Source organism: Lepidochelys olivacea (assembly GCF_965140295.1).
Source record: "Lepidochelys olivacea isolate rLepOli2 genome assembly, chromosome: 23".
NCBI lineage: Eukaryota > Metazoa > Chordata > Testudines > Cheloniidae > Lepidochelys > Lepidochelys olivacea.
Window position 1 is genome coordinate 14,544,027 of NC_140433.1, and position 17,345 is coordinate 14,561,371.

At 47.7% G+C, this 17,345-nt stretch overlaps 1 protein-coding gene across 3 annotated transcripts in view; it reads right to left on the minus strand.

Moving 5' to 3' along the window:
* WNK3 (WNK lysine deficient protein kinase 3) overlaps positions 1–17,345 on the minus strand; it is a 59,269-nt gene that overhangs the window by 38,989 nt on the left and 2,935 nt on the right. For 2 of the 3 annotated variants that reach the window (XM_084612735.1, XM_084612736.1), the window contains exon 2: positions 8,214–8,800. The exons of the other annotated variant lie outside the window; for it this stretch is intronic. In XM_084612735.1, coding sequence (XP_084468861.1) covers positions 8,214–8,714 — 501 coding nt within the window. In that variant the 5' untranslated portion in view covers positions 8,715–8,800. The remainder of the gene's footprint in view (positions 1–8,213; positions 8,801–17,345) is intronic. 3 annotated transcript variants of the gene reach the window in all.

Below are 17,345 nucleotides of genomic sequence, written 5' to 3' on the forward strand. Positions count from 1 at the left end.
CGTGTTAGTCTGTATTCGCAAAAAGAAAAGGAGGACTTGTGGCACCTTAGAGACTAACCAATTTATTTGAGCATAAGCTTTCGTGAGCTACAGCTCACTTCATCGGATGCATCACTGGGTTTTAGATGCATATCTCTCTCAAACAGACACAAAGGTAAACAAAGGGACCTGGCTCAGGAATGAGAAGCAGCTGAAGTTTTGTGGAGAATGAGAAGTGTTTGAGTCTGGCACTGACAGAAGACATGCTGAAGGTTCAAACACAGGAAATCCTTGCTGGATTGGCCTGCTTTTCTGGACGGCTAATCACCATGGCCTCTGAGCCCCTGGCCAGCCCTCCTCAATGGAGAGTCTTTTGTCCTCATGCAAACATGCCCACGCTCACTGCTGCCTCCAACCCTATCATCCCGCACTCACCCCATAACCCATCAACAACTCCCCCCCCACCCATCCACTGTCCCCAATACCTTCTGGGCCACTCACAGCACCTCCTCCTCCTGCCAGCTCAGCATGCCGCTCCCTCCCATCCCAGGGTAGGGCTGGTTTTCCCAATCCCGGCTCGCTCCCGTCGCCCACGCTGCATTCACAGGGCCTGACTGCCCCTCTGTTGTGCAGGCCAAATCTCAGCAACTAGCATTGTGATCCATCTGGCCAGGGCCTTCTGCAAGTGCAACAACTGCAGACTTGTTAATCTGGGCCTGGCTAGGGGCTACAATCCACTGAGTCTATCCCCCTCTGGTCTACTTTCTGCCTTCGCCACAGACTTCCCGTGCAACCTTGGTCAAGTCACTTTTGCTCCTCCATGATTCAGTTCCCCCCACACCTCACCCCAGAGAACAGAGACAAGGATTCTCTATCTCAGCTGCCCGTACTGAGACTCAAAGTCCACCGACTGGGAGGTGCTCGGAGGAGAAAGCTAAAGGTTTATTGGACCAGCTCCGGGCCTGGCTCTGCCGTTGTCTCACTGGATGATGACCCACCACAGACAGATGGGGCTACCAGGCAAAGTTGTTTCTACGCACTGAGCCACACGCGAAGGTTGCCAGACATGGAGTCTACAGCTGCGGCAGGATGGTTGGCTTCAGGCCTAGGGTTGCCAATTTTGGTCAGATGTATTCCTGGAGATTTCATCACATGACAATCTTTAATTAAAGATTAATCTTTAATTCCTGGAGACTCCTGGCCAATCCTGGAGGGTTAGCAACGTTATTCATGCCATAAAGGGAGTTGCAGAGGGACTCAGGAGGGAGTTGACACATACAACAGGACAGTCAAACCCGGGCTCCTGCTACAGAACATTCTGCTCGCAAACCCTCCGACTCAGGGGCCCCGTTAGCACCCCCGTCATTCTGCCACAGAGGGGAAGGGTACTGATTGGCCAGCTGGATCAATGACTGCGGGAACAAATAAGGTGACCACAGTAGGCTTCCGTTTATACAGCTAGCACTGCTCCAAGCTGACACCCCCCCCACCCGGCCGGCTCTCCAGATTCGCAAGCCACCAAACTGCCCTGAATTCATCCATTCAAACTGCCCTGAGTTCATTCATTCATGAACGTGGATGCATGAGGAGTGGAAAACTCTGACCAGGCTCGGCAGATCAAACTCCCTGTGCAGAAGATTAAACTAATTATTATGTTTATGGTAACTATTCTGCCTCCCACTGCGGGGGGGGGGACCCCACAACCAGCAACACACTGGCTTGTGAATCAGCACTGTTCAGAAGCTCAATGTTCCCTGGTAAACAAAGAGGATTTTCACTGGCAAAGGCCTGATTTGCTCTAAAATAGCACATTTCCCTCCCCACCGGCTTTTCCGATCGATGTGTTATTCGGGACACCCACTATAGATTATTATAGATGCTCTACCCCCAGATAAGGAGGTTGAGATGACAAATTCTTTGGGGGATTATGTCTGTTGGACAGGCCAGCTGTGGGGACCCTAGCCAGCTCCTGCAGGGGAAAAATCTGTAAGCAGTAATACGGCTGCAGTTGGGAGCTGTGCTGAAAAGATGCGACGTGTTCTAGATTACAGAGCCGTTATTCTAGATTATTTACACATAATACAGTAGTGCTGAATGACCCCGGCCGAGATCAGGGCCCCATTGTACCGGGCGCTGCCCAGACACAGTGAGACACAGGCCCTACCCCAGCTGAGATCAAGTCCCCGCTGTTTTGGGCACTGCCCAGACACAGAAGTGCACAAAAGAGCTTAGCATGGTAAGTTAAGACCAAAGCTCCTGTGGTTATTAAAGGCAGCAGCCCAATGCCTCCGAGGGGCTGCAATCTGGGGTAAGAGTCATTACAATCCCCACCCCGAAGGACCACATATGTCCTGGTCAAATCCCAACCCACATTCTGCAGTCCCAAAATTCTCTCTTGTGGTTTCACTGGATACAGCATCTTCTGGACTTCAGAAAAGCAGACTTTGACTCCCTCAGGGAACTGATGGGCAGGATCCCCTGGGCAAATAACATGAGGGGGAAAGGAGTCCAGGAGAGCTGGCTGTATTTTAAAGAATCCTTATTGAGGTTACAGGGACAAACCATCCCAACGTGTAGAAAGAATAGTAAATATGGCAGGCGACCAGCTTGGCTTAACAGTGAAATCCTTGCTGATCTTAAACACAAAAAAGAGGCTTACAAGAAGTGGAAGATTGGAGAAATGGCCAGGGATGAGTATATAAATATTGCCCGGGCATGTAGGAATGAAATCAGGAAGGCTAAATCACACCTGGAGTTGCAGCTAGCGAGGGATGTTAAGAGTAACAAGAAGGGTTTCTTCAGGTATGTTGGCAATAAGAAGAAAGCCAAGGAAAGTGTGGGCCCCTTACTAAATGAGAGAGGCAACCTAGTGACAGAGGATGTGGAAAAAGCTAATGTACTTAATGCTTTTTTTGCCTCTGTCTTCACGAACAAGGTCAGCTCCCAGACTACTGCGCTGGGCAGCACAGCATGGGGAGGAGGTGGCCATCCCTCTGTGAAGGAAGAAGTGGTTCAGGACTATTTAGAAAAACTGGACGTGCACAAGTCCATGGGGCCGGATGCGTTGCATCCGAGAGTGCTAAAGGAATTGGCAGATGTGATTGCAGAGCCATTGGCCATTATCTTTGAAAACTCATGGCGATCGGGGGAAGTCCCGGACGACTGGAAAAAGGCTAATGTAGTGTCCATCTTTAAAAAAGGGAAGAAGGAGGATCCTGGGAACTACAGGCCGGTCAGCCTCACCTCAGTCCCTGGAAAAATCATGGAGCATGTCCTCAAGGAATCAATTCTGAAGCACTTAGACGAGAAGAAAGTGATCAGGAACAGTCAGCATGGATTCACCAAGGGAAAGTCAAGCCTGACTAATCTAATTGCCTTCTATGATGAGATAACTGGTTCTGTGGATTTATTCCTCGACTTTAGCAAAGCTTTTGACACGGTCTCCCACAGTATTCTTGTCAGCAAGTTAAAGAAGTATGGGCTGGATGGATGCACTACAAGGTGGGTAGAAAGTTGGCTAGATTGTCAGGCTCAACGGGTAGTGATCAATGGCTCCATGTCTAGTTGGCAGCCGGTATCTAGCGGAGTGCCCCAAGGGTCGGTCCATATGATTCTATGATTCTTCCACTTCCTGTCCTAAACTGAGGCACTGCCTAGGCACGCCCAGTCATGAAGGAGTAGCCTGAATCCTCCTGCTATTCCAACCGTTTAAGGCCACTAGATCATTTATTCTTCTAGGTAGCACAGGCTGGTGAATTTCAATTAGCTCCCCCATTACTGAGCCCAATAACTTGTGTTTGACTCAGGCCTCTTCCAGAAAGGTGTCCCATCTGGCCTTGAAGGCATTAGGAGATGGAGAATCCAAACGCTTCTCTCAGGAGTTTGTTCCAATGGTTAATCACCCTCACTGGGAAACACTGGTGCCTTATTTCCAATTGTCTGGCTGTAACTTCCAGTGGCTGGTTCTTCTGCTTTACTCTGCTAGATTACCGAGCCTGGGGTTTTCCTTACGCAGTACATATCCCCTACCGTCCCCACAGACCACCAGGTTTGCTTAGTGAAGAGACCTGAGCCCTTGGATGAAATCACATGCCCCCCATACACACTTTTTCTTTTTCTGGAAGGAGGACAGTTTGGTTCATTTTACGATTCCTATTTGCCTCCCGTGCATCCTCTTGTCCTCCCGCCCTTTGCAGTCTTCTCTGTTTAGATTACAGGCTCTTTCCGGCAACGATCTGAGCGTGCGTGTCTGTACAGCGCCTAGCACAATGAGGCACTGATCTCACGGGGGCGGGGGGGGGCCTAGAGACAAATGGGAACAGGGGGCACCCAGAGCCACTGAAATGGGGAAATGAGGGACCTTGGTATGGAAGATGAGGGACCTGGGGCGACACACAAAGCCCTTGGCATAGGGGCGATTGGGGGGGGGTTTGCAGGGAGTCTCAGCAATAGGGGGATGGGAGAGTGGCATTCAAAGCAGTTTGTGGGGGGGATGGAGGGTGCATACAGTGAGCTCAGTGAAGAGTGCAACCCCATGGTATTATTTATTAGGTGTATTACGGTAGCACCTAGGAACCCCAGTTCTGGCCCAGAAGCCCATTGTGCTAGGTGCTGTACATCATTATTGAATCATAGAATAACAGACTTAGAAGGGACCTCTGGAGGCCATCTAGTCCAACCCCCTGCCCAGAGCAGGACCAATCCCAACTAAATCATCCCAGCCAGGGCTTTGTCAAGCCTGACCTTAAAAACTTCTAAGGAAGGGGATTCCACCACCTCCCTAGGTAACGCATTCCAGTGTTTCACCACCCTCCTAGTGAAAAAGTTTTTCCTAATATCCAACCTAAACCTCCCCCACTGCAACTTGAGACCATTACTCCTTGTCCTGTCATCCACTACCACTGAGAATAGTCCAGATCCATCCTCTTTGGATCCATCTTTCAGGTAGTTAAAAGCAGCTATCAGATCCCCCCTCATTCTTCTCTTCCGTAGACTAAACAATCCCAGTTCCCTCAGCCTCTCCTCATAACTCATGTGTTCCAGACCCCTAATCATTTTTGTTGCCCTTCGCTGGACTCTCTCCAATTTATCCACATCCTTCTTGTAGTGTGGGGCCCAAAACTGGACACAGTACTCCAGATGAGGCCTCACCTATGTCGAATAGAGGGGAACGATCACGTCCCTCGATCTGCTGGCAATGCCCCTACTTATACACTCCAAAATGCCATTGGCCTTCTTGGCAACAAGGGCACACTGTTGACTCATATCCAGCTTCTCGTCCACTGTCACCCCTAGGTCCTTCTCTGCAGAACTGCTGCCAAGCCATTCAGTCCCTAGTCTGTAGCGGTGCATTGGATTCTTCCGTCCTAAGTGCAGGACTCTGCACTTGTCCTTGTTGAAGCTCATCAGATTTTTTTGGCCCAATCCTCCAATTTGTCTAGGTCCCTCTGTATCCTATCCCTACCCTCCAGCGTATCTACCACTCCTCCCAGTTTAGTGTAATCCGCAAACTTACTGAGGGTGCAATCCACACCATCCTCCAAATCATTTATGAAGATATTGAACAAAACCGGCCCCAGGACCGACCCTTGGGGCACTCCGCTAGATACCGGCTGCCAACTAGACATGGAGCCATTGATCACTACCTGTTGAGCCCGACAATCTAGCCAGCTTTCTACCCACCTTGTAGTGCATTCATCCAGCCCATACTTCTTTAACTTGCTGACAAGAATACTGTGAGAGACCGTGTCGAAAGCTTTGCTAAAGTCAAGGAATAACACGTCCACTGCTTTCCCTTCATCCACAGAACCAGTTATCTCATCATAGAAGGCAATTAGATTAGTCAGGCATGACTTTCCCTTGGTGAATCCATGCTGACTGTTCCTGATCACTTTCCTCTCATCTAAGTGCTTCAGAATTGATTCCTTGAGGACATGTTCCATGATTTTTCCAGGGACTGAGGTGAGGCTGACTGGCCTGTAGTTCCCAGGATCCTCCTTCTTCCCTTTTTTAAAGATGGACACTACATTAGCCTTTTTCCAGTCGTCCGGGACTTCCCCCGATCGCCATGAGTTTTCAAAGATAATGGCCAATGGCTCTGCAATCACATCCGCCAATTCCTTTAGCACTCTCAGATGCAACGCATCCGGCCCCATGGACTTGTGCACGTCCAGTTTTTCTAAATAGTCCCGAACCACTTCTTCCTTCACAGAGGGATGGCCACCTCCTCCCCATGCTGTGCTGCCCAGTGCAGTAGTCTGGGAGCTGACCTTGTTCGTGAAGACAGAGGCAAAAAAAGCATTAAGTACATTAGCTTTTTCCACATCCTCTGTCATTAGGTTGCCTCTCTCATTTAGTAAGGGGCCCACACTTTCCTTGGCTTTCTTCTTATTGCCAACATACCTGAAGAAACCCTTCTTGTTACTCTTAACATCTCTTGCTAGCTGCAACTCCAGGTGTGATTTAGCCTTCCTGATTTCATTCCTACATGCCCGAGCAATATTTATATACTCATCCCTGGTCATTTCTCCAATCTTCCACTTCTTGTAAGCCTCTTTTTTGTGTTTAAGATCAGCAAGGATTTCACTGTTAAGCCAAGCTGGTCGCCTGCCATATTTACTATTCTTTCTACACGTTGGGATGGTTTGTCCCTGTAACCTCAATAAGGATTCTTTAAAATACTGCCAGCTCTCCTGGGCTCCTTTCCCCCTCATGTTATTCTCTCAGGGGATCTTGCCCATCAGTTCCCTGAGGGAGTCAAAGTCTGCTTTTCTGAAGTCCAGGGTCCGTATTCTGTTGCTAATTATTAGGTGTATTACAGAAGCACCTACCAGCCCCGCCCCCCTGACCAGAAACCCTACTGTAACAGGCACAGTACAAAGACAGAACAAAAAAGTGGCCCCTGCCCCACAGAGTTTCCCTTTCAAATAAAAAGGAAACAGGTGGAGACAGACAAAGACAGACAGACACAAGGATCCAATCCCAGGCAGAGTGACGGGCAGCCGTCCGCCCGTTTCTGAGGGGCAGGGCTGAGCCTGGACAGGTGATTGGCGGAAGAGCCAACAGCAGAAGTAACAGAAAACTCGCCACGGGGGGCTGCATCCGCACACGCCTCATGCATGTGCCGGCCCCAAGCGTCCACAAACCCCCGAGGCAAAAATTCACAAGACTGGCTTGAATGTCAGGCAAACACAGAAACGGGGGGCCGGAAGGGACCTTGAGAGGTCAACCAGTCCAGCCCCCGGGGCTGAGGCAGGCCCAAGTAAACCTGTACCATCCTTCATTGGGGTTTGTCCAACCTAAAACAATGACGCGGATCTCACCAGATTTCAAGTGTCAGGGAGAGAAGGGGTTATTGGCCTTCTGATTTCTGAGCCTTTTTTAAAAAGAAAGCATGAGCAGAGATTTTTAATCATCATCATTATCATCAAAGAAAAAAAAGTAACAGGCTCTTACAGATGCCAAAGCCAGCAGGGACCAGAGTCATCGAGTCTGACCCCATCTATAGGACTTCCCCAAAATAAAATTACAAAGCACTTTTTACCTGCGGCGCTCAAAGCATTTCATAACCTTGACTTGTCATGACACCTGTGAGAGGCAGGGCAGCGCTATACAGATGGGGAAAGTGAACCCCGGATAGGCTAAATGATGTGACCTTAAGGTCACGCAAGGAAGTTTATGGTGAACCAGGGAATGGAACCCAGGTCTCCCAAGTCTTAGAGGAGGATTATATTCCTAGCCTATGCATATAATAAGATTCAAGGAGTGTCGCTCTATTTGTGTGTCACTCTGAAGCCTACAATGTCTGTTGGGTCAGGGTAAGCGAAGCAAACAGTTACAAGCAGGTTCAGTCACCCCTGAGATTCACAGATTCCAGAGCCAGAAGGGATCGCTGGGATCTCATCTGACCTCCTGTGTAACACAGGCCGGACAACTTCCCCACCATAGTTCCTAGGGCAGATCTAGATTTACAAATCCGCAGCCTGTTACCCATGCCGGGAATATATCAGCATATCAGAGGTAAGTCAACCAAGCACCACCATTACTCTGCAGCTAATTTGCATGCAACAATTTTCATTGGCGACTGCACAGATGGCAGATTACTTGTCCCAGCTGCCATGGTCTTACAGCCCAGGCTTTCACCTAGTTTTTTACATAATCCCAGGACTCAAGGAGCTGGAGATTTAAGAGAAAACACACCAATTATTGCACAGAATGAGATCTGCTGTACTAACCTGCAGTTCACACCAGGCTACCTCAACCCACGTCTCTGTGTCAAGCCCTTTGAAGACGGTTTTAAAGGCCCCTCGGCCCAACTCAATATCAAACTTCAGGAAGCGGCCGCTGGGCGAGGTGGCCACTGCTTTCATCTCTGCCTCCTCTTCGATCTCCTTCTTGGTCTTCTCCTTGGAGGCCTCTGAAATCGCCTTAGAACCCAACTCATTCCTAGCCTCCTGCCCCAGCACACTGGCAGAGAGCTGGTCCCCTCGGCGACCGCCCGCAACCAGCTGCTCCCGCTCATCCCTGGGAGACGGTTCAGCGGTTCTGTCCTCCTCCATGATCTCCACACTCTTCCGGAAGAACCGCTTCCGTTCCATGGCACCCCCGGAGGCCGGGGCGCCGGCGGGCTCCATGATCAAAGCAGCTTCGATGGTCGGGATCCTGCCGTCCAGAGAAACTCCATCAGGTTTTTCCGGATCTTCCGTGCTGGCCGGCTCACCGGAATCTGTAGCCATTGGTACCTTTCGCCTGTGTCCTCCCTCCTCACAGCCGGCACAACCTTACTAGGACTTACTTCCTCTCAGAGCATCCCCATAGCAACCTGAAAGGAGACCGAGGGGTGGGGGTGGGAGAAGAATAGGATCATTTCAGAAGGTAAATCATGAAGCAGCTGCCAGAAGTGCAAAATCTCTGGGGGCTTCTTCCCCCCTGCCAGCGAAGGAATGAACTGGGGAGTCGCTCGGCAATACTAACTCGGCTCCCTGACCGAGATGAAGGCCAACACTGTGCTGTACGCAGTATTCCCCCCCTCCCCGACTGAGACCACAGCCCCTTCGTGGTTCTAGACACTGTAGAGAGCCACCCAATCGATACCAAGGTGTTTTGTTCTGTGGGGCACCATACAGGCCCTTGTGGCACCGGACAAGCCCTGACAGAGATAGGGGCCCCTCTGCACCAGATGCTGTACAAACCCATAGCAAGAGATGGCCCAGGCCCAGAAGAACAAACAAAAGGTGGGAGGGGAAACTGAGGCACAAAGACGGAGGGTGATATGCCCTGCGCATCAGCCGTGCAGCCAAGAAGAGAAACTCCCAGTTCCTCATAACTCAGTAAATGTCTCTTCCCTCTGGATTTGCTAAAATGCATTGGCTCAGACATACTGGCCTCTTAGCTTGTAAGTTCTCGTGGCCAAGGGGCTGTATTTATTTTCTGTCCTGAGCACATTATGGGTCCTTAATTAATCATTTCTAACCAAGCCCAGTGAACCCTGGGTTTCCAGCCAAGATGAAAGCACAGCAACTGCAATATGCAAGGGTCCAGATGCGGTTTTGGAAGTTTGAATTTTTAAAGAGCTCCCATGCACGCGTAAATTTCCCTGCTCAATGAAAGTGCATTTAATCAATGAGAACGCCAGACCAAGGAAATGTGAAATGGAGAGACGAATTAACGGACTCCACTATGATCTCTACGGATACCGCTGCCGTGTCAAGCTACTTCCTGGAACTGCGTTACAACAACGCCCCATCAGGAACACCAGGCTCAGTTCTGGGGGCTGCCTTTTTGAAAGGATCCCAGAGCTGGGGATAGAACCCAGAAGTCCTGGCTCCCAGCCTCCCCTGCTCTAACCACTAGACCCCACTCCCCTCCCAGAGCCAAACAAAAACCCAGGAGTCCTGGTGCCCAGCCCCCTGCTCTAACCACTAGACCCCATTCCCCTCCCAGAGCCAAGGATAGAACCCAGGAGTCCTGGCTCCCAGAGGTAACAGAATTAAGTTCCCTGGCCTGTATTATACAGGAGATCAGACTAAGGATCTAATGATTCCTCCAGGTCTTAAAATCTATGAATCTACTTAGCTGCCACATGCCCCAAAAGCCACCACTTGCATTCTGGAGCCAAGTGATCAAATGGGGGTCGTTTTTTGCAACTACAATTCACTTCTGAAATTTCCCAGGACAGGGCACACGCTGTCAGATCAGATCAGATGCTGGCAATTTAGGAAAGGGGGTCCCAATAAGCAGGGCACGGAGGCCCCTGATGCACCAATTCCTCTATGTACACAGTGTGAAATTAAGAAAGAGGAAGCGTAGGACTGATGATCAGGGAAATCGGCTAACAGCAAGAGCTGGTTTGACTGTGGGAAAGTGATCTCATGGGACACTTAAGACTACTCAGATTGCAAAGTTTCATTATGTGTTCATATAGCCTCTAGCCCAACAGGGCCCGACATGGGTTACTGCATACTTACTCATATTGCCATACCACAAAAGTCAGCTTAATATCCCTTCCAGAATTCGTTACTACTCCTTATATTGACTTTAAATAGTCCTGATAGCCATATAACTGTCCAGTCTCTTTTCTGAACCTGGTTAAGTTCTCAGCCTCATCACTTTCCTACGGCAAGGAGTTCCACAGTCATTTGCTGTGTGGAAGAAGTCTTTTAGCCACCTTTAGTGTCTCTTCTGGTGTTAGGACAAAGGGAGAGCAGGAGTTCTATGACTACCTTACATATCCCACTCATTATTTCAGTTCCTTTTATCATGCCCCTTCTTATTCACAGACGAGAAGGCCAGAAGGAAAAACTATCACCGTCTAGTCTGATCTCCTGTACAACACAGGACCCTGAACTTCCCTAGACTAATTTGTGCTTGAACTACAGTAGATCTTTCAGAAAAACACCCCAATCTTGATTTTAATATTGCCACCATGACCCTTGGGAAACTGTCCCAGTGGTTAATTACCCTCCCTGGTAAAAATTCATGTGGTAATAGCCAGCCCCCATCCTAAAGAGCTTACAACCTAAACTGAGAACCAGTCTGAATTCAATAAGGCGGAATTTCTGTAAAGAGAAGCGCAAAGTACTACACTCTGGAAGGAAAAAATTAAATCCACCACGGTCAGGCAGCAGTACTGCAGAAAAGGACCCAGGGGTTTTACTGGGTCATAAATTGAACATGTGTCAACAGTGTGATGCAAACAAGACAAATGTCATTCTGGGATGTATGAACAGGAGAGTCATACGGAAGACACGGGAAGTAATTGTCCCCCTCTACCCGGCACTACTCAGGCCTCAGCTGGAGTACGGTGACCAGTTTGGGGCACTGCACCTTAAGAGAGATGTGAACGAACTGGAGAGTCCAGAGGCAAGCAACAAAAATGATCGGTGACTTAGAAAACATGAGGCAAGGTTGAGAGAACGGGCATGCTTAGCCTAGAGAAGTGAAATGGAGAGGAGAGGAGAAATAATAAGGATCTTTAAATATGTCGAATAAGAGGACGGTGACCAAGAGTTCCCCATTTCCACAGAGGACACAAAAGCACCGTTTGCAAGTGGTAAGACGGACTAAGGGACCGAAGTAGGTTTTTTGCCATCTTCTATTTCTTTACATTCTGCAACTGCCCCCAACCCCCTCTGCCTCAGGCCTCTTCTCCGCTGGGAAAATCCGTCATGTTAGAACGCAGGGGAACTTCAGGGAGCCCAGGAGCAGCTGGCTTTTATTTAATCATGGCTGTCCCTTAGAAATCATGGACGTGCAGGCCTGGCAGGGACCTCGAGAGGTCACCTAGTCCAGTCCCCTGCACTGAGAAAGAGGGGGGTAGGATTAAATATTATCTAGACCATCCCCAACAGGGCTTTGTCTAACCTGCTCTTAACAACTTCCAGTGATGGAGATTCCACAACCTCTGTAGGGAATTTGTTCCCGTGCTTAGTTACCCTGACAGTTTGGAAGTTTTTCTTAATGTCTAACCTAAACCACCCTTGCTGCTATTTAAGCACATTGCTTCTCGTCCTGTCCTCAGCGGATAAGGAGAACAATTTATCACCCTCCTCTTTATAACCACCTTTTCTGTACTTAAAAACTTGTCAACATGTCCCACCTCAGCCTTCTCTTCTCAGATTAAACAACCCCCGCCCCCTTTTTTTTTTTTTTTTAAATCTTGCCAGTCGGAGATCATGTTTTCTAGACCTTTCAACATTTGTGCTGCTCTCCTCTGGGCTGTCTCCAGTGTGCCCACATCTTTCCCAAACTGTGGTGCCCACAGCTGGACATAGCACTGCAGTTGAGGTCTCATCAGTGCTGAGTAGAGCGGAAGAATTACATCTCATGTTTTGCTTACAACACTCTTGCTAAAACAACCCAGAATGAGGTTTGCTTTTTGGGGGTTTTTTTTGCAACAGTACTATATTGTTGACCTATATTTAGTTTGTGGTCCACTATGACCCTCAGATCCTTTTCCGCAGTACTCCTTCCTAGGCAGTCATTTCCCATTTTGTGTGTGTGCGACTGCTTGTTCCTTCTTAAGTGGAGTACTTTGAATTTGTCCTTATTGAATTTCATCCTATTTACTGCCGATCATTTCTCCAGTTTGTCCAGATCATTTTGAATTCTAATCCTGTCCTCCAAAGCACTTGCAACCCCTCCCAGCTTGGTATCGTCCACAGACTTTACCAGTGTACTCTCTACGCCGTTATCCAAATCATACATGAAGATATTGAACAGAACCAGACCCAGGACAGATTCCCTTGCCACACTAAAGACAAAGCTCTGGTACCTCACAAGGGACTTTTTCTACTTCAATGAATTTGCCCACACGACAACAAACTGAAAACAAGGAAATACGTCCAACGGGGAACTACAGCACCATGTAACGAACCAGAAGAGCACAAATTCCACAAAAGGGCTTGACTTCAAAGGCCCACCCCATTCCACCAGTGGCAATGACAAAAAAATCCCAGCCTGGTGGTTTTCAGCTCAGCTGTATTTTATTATTCACATTAAAGTAGTCCAGCTGAGATCAGGGTCTCATTTGGCCAGGAACTTGACCAGCGCGTAAGAAGATTATAAACTCTTCAGAGCAGAGCACATTTGTACGGCTTCTAACCCAGGACCCTGGCCTCATGGCCATGTGCAGTATAACTGTTCACAGAATCATAGATTATAAAGCCAGACACGACCACCGGGATCCTCTACTCGGCCCACCAGGAGCCCAGAATTCACTCCTGGTTGAACCAGAGCAGATCTTTGAGGAAAAAAACACCCCATCTTCATTCAAAAATGGCCAGTGATGGAGAATCCAGCACAGTCTTCAGTAAGGTATTCCAGGCATGAATTCCCCTCCCTGTTAAGAAGGTGAACCTTAAACTACGTCACAAGCTCATCTTTCCTCTCTTAGCTCAACCCTCATACACAGAGCAGTGACCCAAAAGAAATAAACCCAGGAGACCACCTTCCTGAGGGAGGAGAAGATATACCACAACACAGAGAGACAAGGGATCCAGAAAGCGCACCAACCAACTTCATCTGGCTAGGAAGATCCAAGATCTGCTAATGGTGGGGAAGGGACAAGACAACAAAAATACAGGATTCATAGATTTTAAGACCATAATGCACTGCTATGATCATCTAATCCGACCTCTCCTATAATTAAACTTGACAGAATTCAAATTTTTTTTTTTAATTTTGATGGATATCATCTGTGTTCATTTTAAGCATTTTTTTCCTATTTTCATCCATTTAAATTTGCAAAGTTGTGTAAATTTATGGATTTGAAGCATTTTTCCCTATATTTATCAATTTAAATTTTCACAGTTGCTGAAAATTAATGGAGGAGGGGCCAGACAATAATTATATAATGACGGTAGATGTTGAGATTCAAAAAGTCAACACTTGATATCCATTAGAATGCAAACTGTCAACAACACCCATCAAAATACATAAAGTAAGCATCTTAAATCAAAGTTCTCAAGCAGCATTTGTCTTACTTTGCCTATCGGTACATCTCAATTACTATCTTCCTGGGTGTGCCTGTGGACAGTGAAATCAACGTCTGCAAACACTTACTGATAAATATCTAAGCCTTCCAAGATTACATATAGCATAGGCCATAGCAACTCATCCAGATTAGAGTAGGGTTCTTGTGCTCTGAGAAAAGCAGTGTGATCTGTTGGGTAGGGGACATGATCGGAGACTGCTACACCCAATAGGCCAGTGATAGAACCCAGGAGTACAGGATGGTGCCACAGTCACTTTGGGCCGTAGTCAAACGAGATATAGACTCCCATCTGGGAACAAAGATTGTAGGCCGTATTGATGGGATGGGGGACTCTCCCCGGGGAAACCGTGACTCTGAAAAAGATTTGGGGGTCATGGTGGAGAATTAGCGGAACACGAGCTCCCAGCATGACACTGGGGCCAGAAAGGCAAACGCGATCCCGGGATGTATAAACCGGGGAATCTTGAGTAGGAACAGGGAAGTTCCATGACCTCTGGATTTGGCCCTGGTGCGAATCCTGCGTCCAGTTCTGGTGTCCGTGGTTCAAGGAGGATGTTGGCAAATTGGGGAAGGTTCAGAGAAGAGCCATGAAGATGATTCAAGATACCGGGAATGGAATCTATTAAGTTTAACCAAGAGAAGGTTAAAAGTAGACCCGATTGCAGTCCAAGTACCTCCACAGGGAACAAATACTTAATAAGCGGCTCTTCAATCTAGCACTCAAAGGTCTAACACAATCCAATGGCTGGAAGTTGAAGCTAGACAAATTCAGACTGGAGAGAAGTGTACATTTTTAACAGCGAGGGGACTTCACCATTGGAACAGATTACCAAGATATACTCAAGTAGAACAAAGCATTCTCTCTCTCTCTCTCTCTCTCTCTCACACACACACACGAATCACGAAAGGCTCAGCACCTCACAAGACCATCCTGACAGGAACATCTGAAATGTACTGAATGGAAAACCAAAGTAAATGAAAGCCATTCTGTCAAACACTAGACACAGGAACAAATCAGTGGGGGCGGAAAGAACACCACAGAAATGCTCTAAACATTTGCAGGGAAGAAATTCTAATTATTCTGCTTAGTGCTTTGAAGAGTGAAAGAGCTACAGAAATGCAACACATTGTTATTATCAACCACCATGGCAAAATGGAACAGACGACAGGGAAAATGTGTTATCTGCCAAGGCCAACAATAAAAGATGGGGTTGAAAAAAGAACTAGCTAAAGTTCAGGCAGGATCGGTCCATCAATGGCTATCAGCCAAGATGGTAAGAGATGTAACCCCATGCTCTGAGTATCCCGAGCCTCTGATCTCAAGCTAAGATGACTGATTGGATTTTTTTTTTTTAAGACGTGCTCTAGTTCAAAAGGAATTATTATGGGGAAGTTCTATGGCCTGTGTTATACAGGTGACACGAGATAATCACAACTACCGGCCTTGGAACCGAGCAATCTACAAATTTACAAAGAGGTCACCATTCAGACGCAAAACAGTGACGAATTCAAGAATTCACATTCCAAATGAAAGTGGCGACCGATACGACTTTGTGTTAAAGAGTTAGCCCCAGATCCTTGAATCCTTTCCATGGCTGAACAATCAAAAGCCACAGAATGCACCAGCACAACAGGGTTTGGACTATGAGCTGTCATTTCTGGCAAAGTCAAAAGGTTCTCACAGACTAAGCCATTTTCTTTCACTTTAAACAAACATTTCAGCCTGGATAAGGTCAGAGACACATCGGCACGCATTTGTTTTAACACTGCTCCTCAAAATGAGGTGCTTTTTGTAAGACAGAAATACATCCTGTGGGCATGTTTCTCAAATATGAACAGCAATGTTCACCAGTACTTGGGGGGACATTTCTCCAAACAGGGAAAGTGGGGTCTACATGTACTTTTTGTACACGGGTTGGGAGTTGAAGCTAGACAAGTTCAGACTGGGAACAAGCCGCTAATTTTGAACTATTTGAGGAATTAACCATTAGACTGATTTAACAAGGGGCATAGTGGAGTCTTCATCACTAAAAATTTTTAGATCAAGATGGGATGCTTTTCTCAAAGATCTGCTCTTGTTCAGCCAGGAATTCATTCAAGGGAGTTCTCTGACCTGGGTTACACAGGAGGTCAGATGTGGGTGGGTATACCTGCATAAAGACACCTTACACTTGCCTCCCTCATTCCATTTCTTGTATAGGAAGAAGCTATGCTGATATAACTGCAACCAAGGGTGGTGCACAACTTTAACCCTCCCAGTGTACTTAAGTATAGTTAAAGCAGGTTAACTTGCATGTATAAACAAGACCTTACATATTCAGAAAGTTGTATTCAGTCCCAGTTTACAGGAGAGGGGAAATCAAGCACAGAGAGATTAAGTGATTTGGCCAAAATAACAGAGCTCATCGGTGGCAGAAAGAGAACCCAGGCGTCCTGGCTCCCAATGCTACTGACCTAAACTTCGTACAATTATTATTATGCACTTATATAGGGGTACTGCCCGGGTGCACTAAGCATGAATTGAGACCGCCATTTTGCTGAGTGCTCTACAAACATAAACACTACCCCCACCTCCAAGTTAGGGACAGAACCGAGGAGTCCTGGCTCCCACCTCCCCCCACCCCTGTGCTCTAACCCATTAGAATGCATACCCATCCCAGAGCGAGGGATAGAAACTCCCAGCCTCTACCTTGCCGCTCTAACCACTAGACCCCACTTCCTTCGCAGAGCCAGGGATAGAACCCAGGAGGCCAGGTCCCCTGCTCTAATTGACTAGATACCCACCCCAGAGTTAGGGATGGAACTCAGGTGTCACGGCTCACAGACCCGCACCCCCAACCCACTGGCCCCACTCCCCTCCCAGAGTCAGGAGTAAAGCCCATGGGTCCCAACTCCCCACAGCACTACTAAACCCCACCCAAAGTCTGAACCTTCCCTTCTTTCATTAAAAGATTGTATCTATTTTCTGCAAAGGTTTTTTTTCCTTCTTTAGAAAACCTGCCATGACCCCCACCAAATATAAAAAAGTTCACAAAGTACTTAGTCAAATCATATAATTACCACTAACGCTACCATCAAATTGGAAACCTCACCTTGCCACCCCTTTCCACGGGAACTTACCCAGCAGTCCTCCCCAGTCAAACCTCCTGCTGTTTTCAAGGGCTGTTCTCTGGACAGTCAAAAGCATGCACACAGAAAAACAAAAAAGGCTGACTAGCAATTTTCCCTCCTCCTTTTCGAGATGTCTGAGCTTGTGATTAACAGAGCACTGAAACAGCCAGCTACATACAATGCAAATAACTTCTGCTTTCACTCTGAAGTCTAGCGATGTCTCGAGCAACTTATCGCTCACCATTGTTTGGCAGAGCAGAGC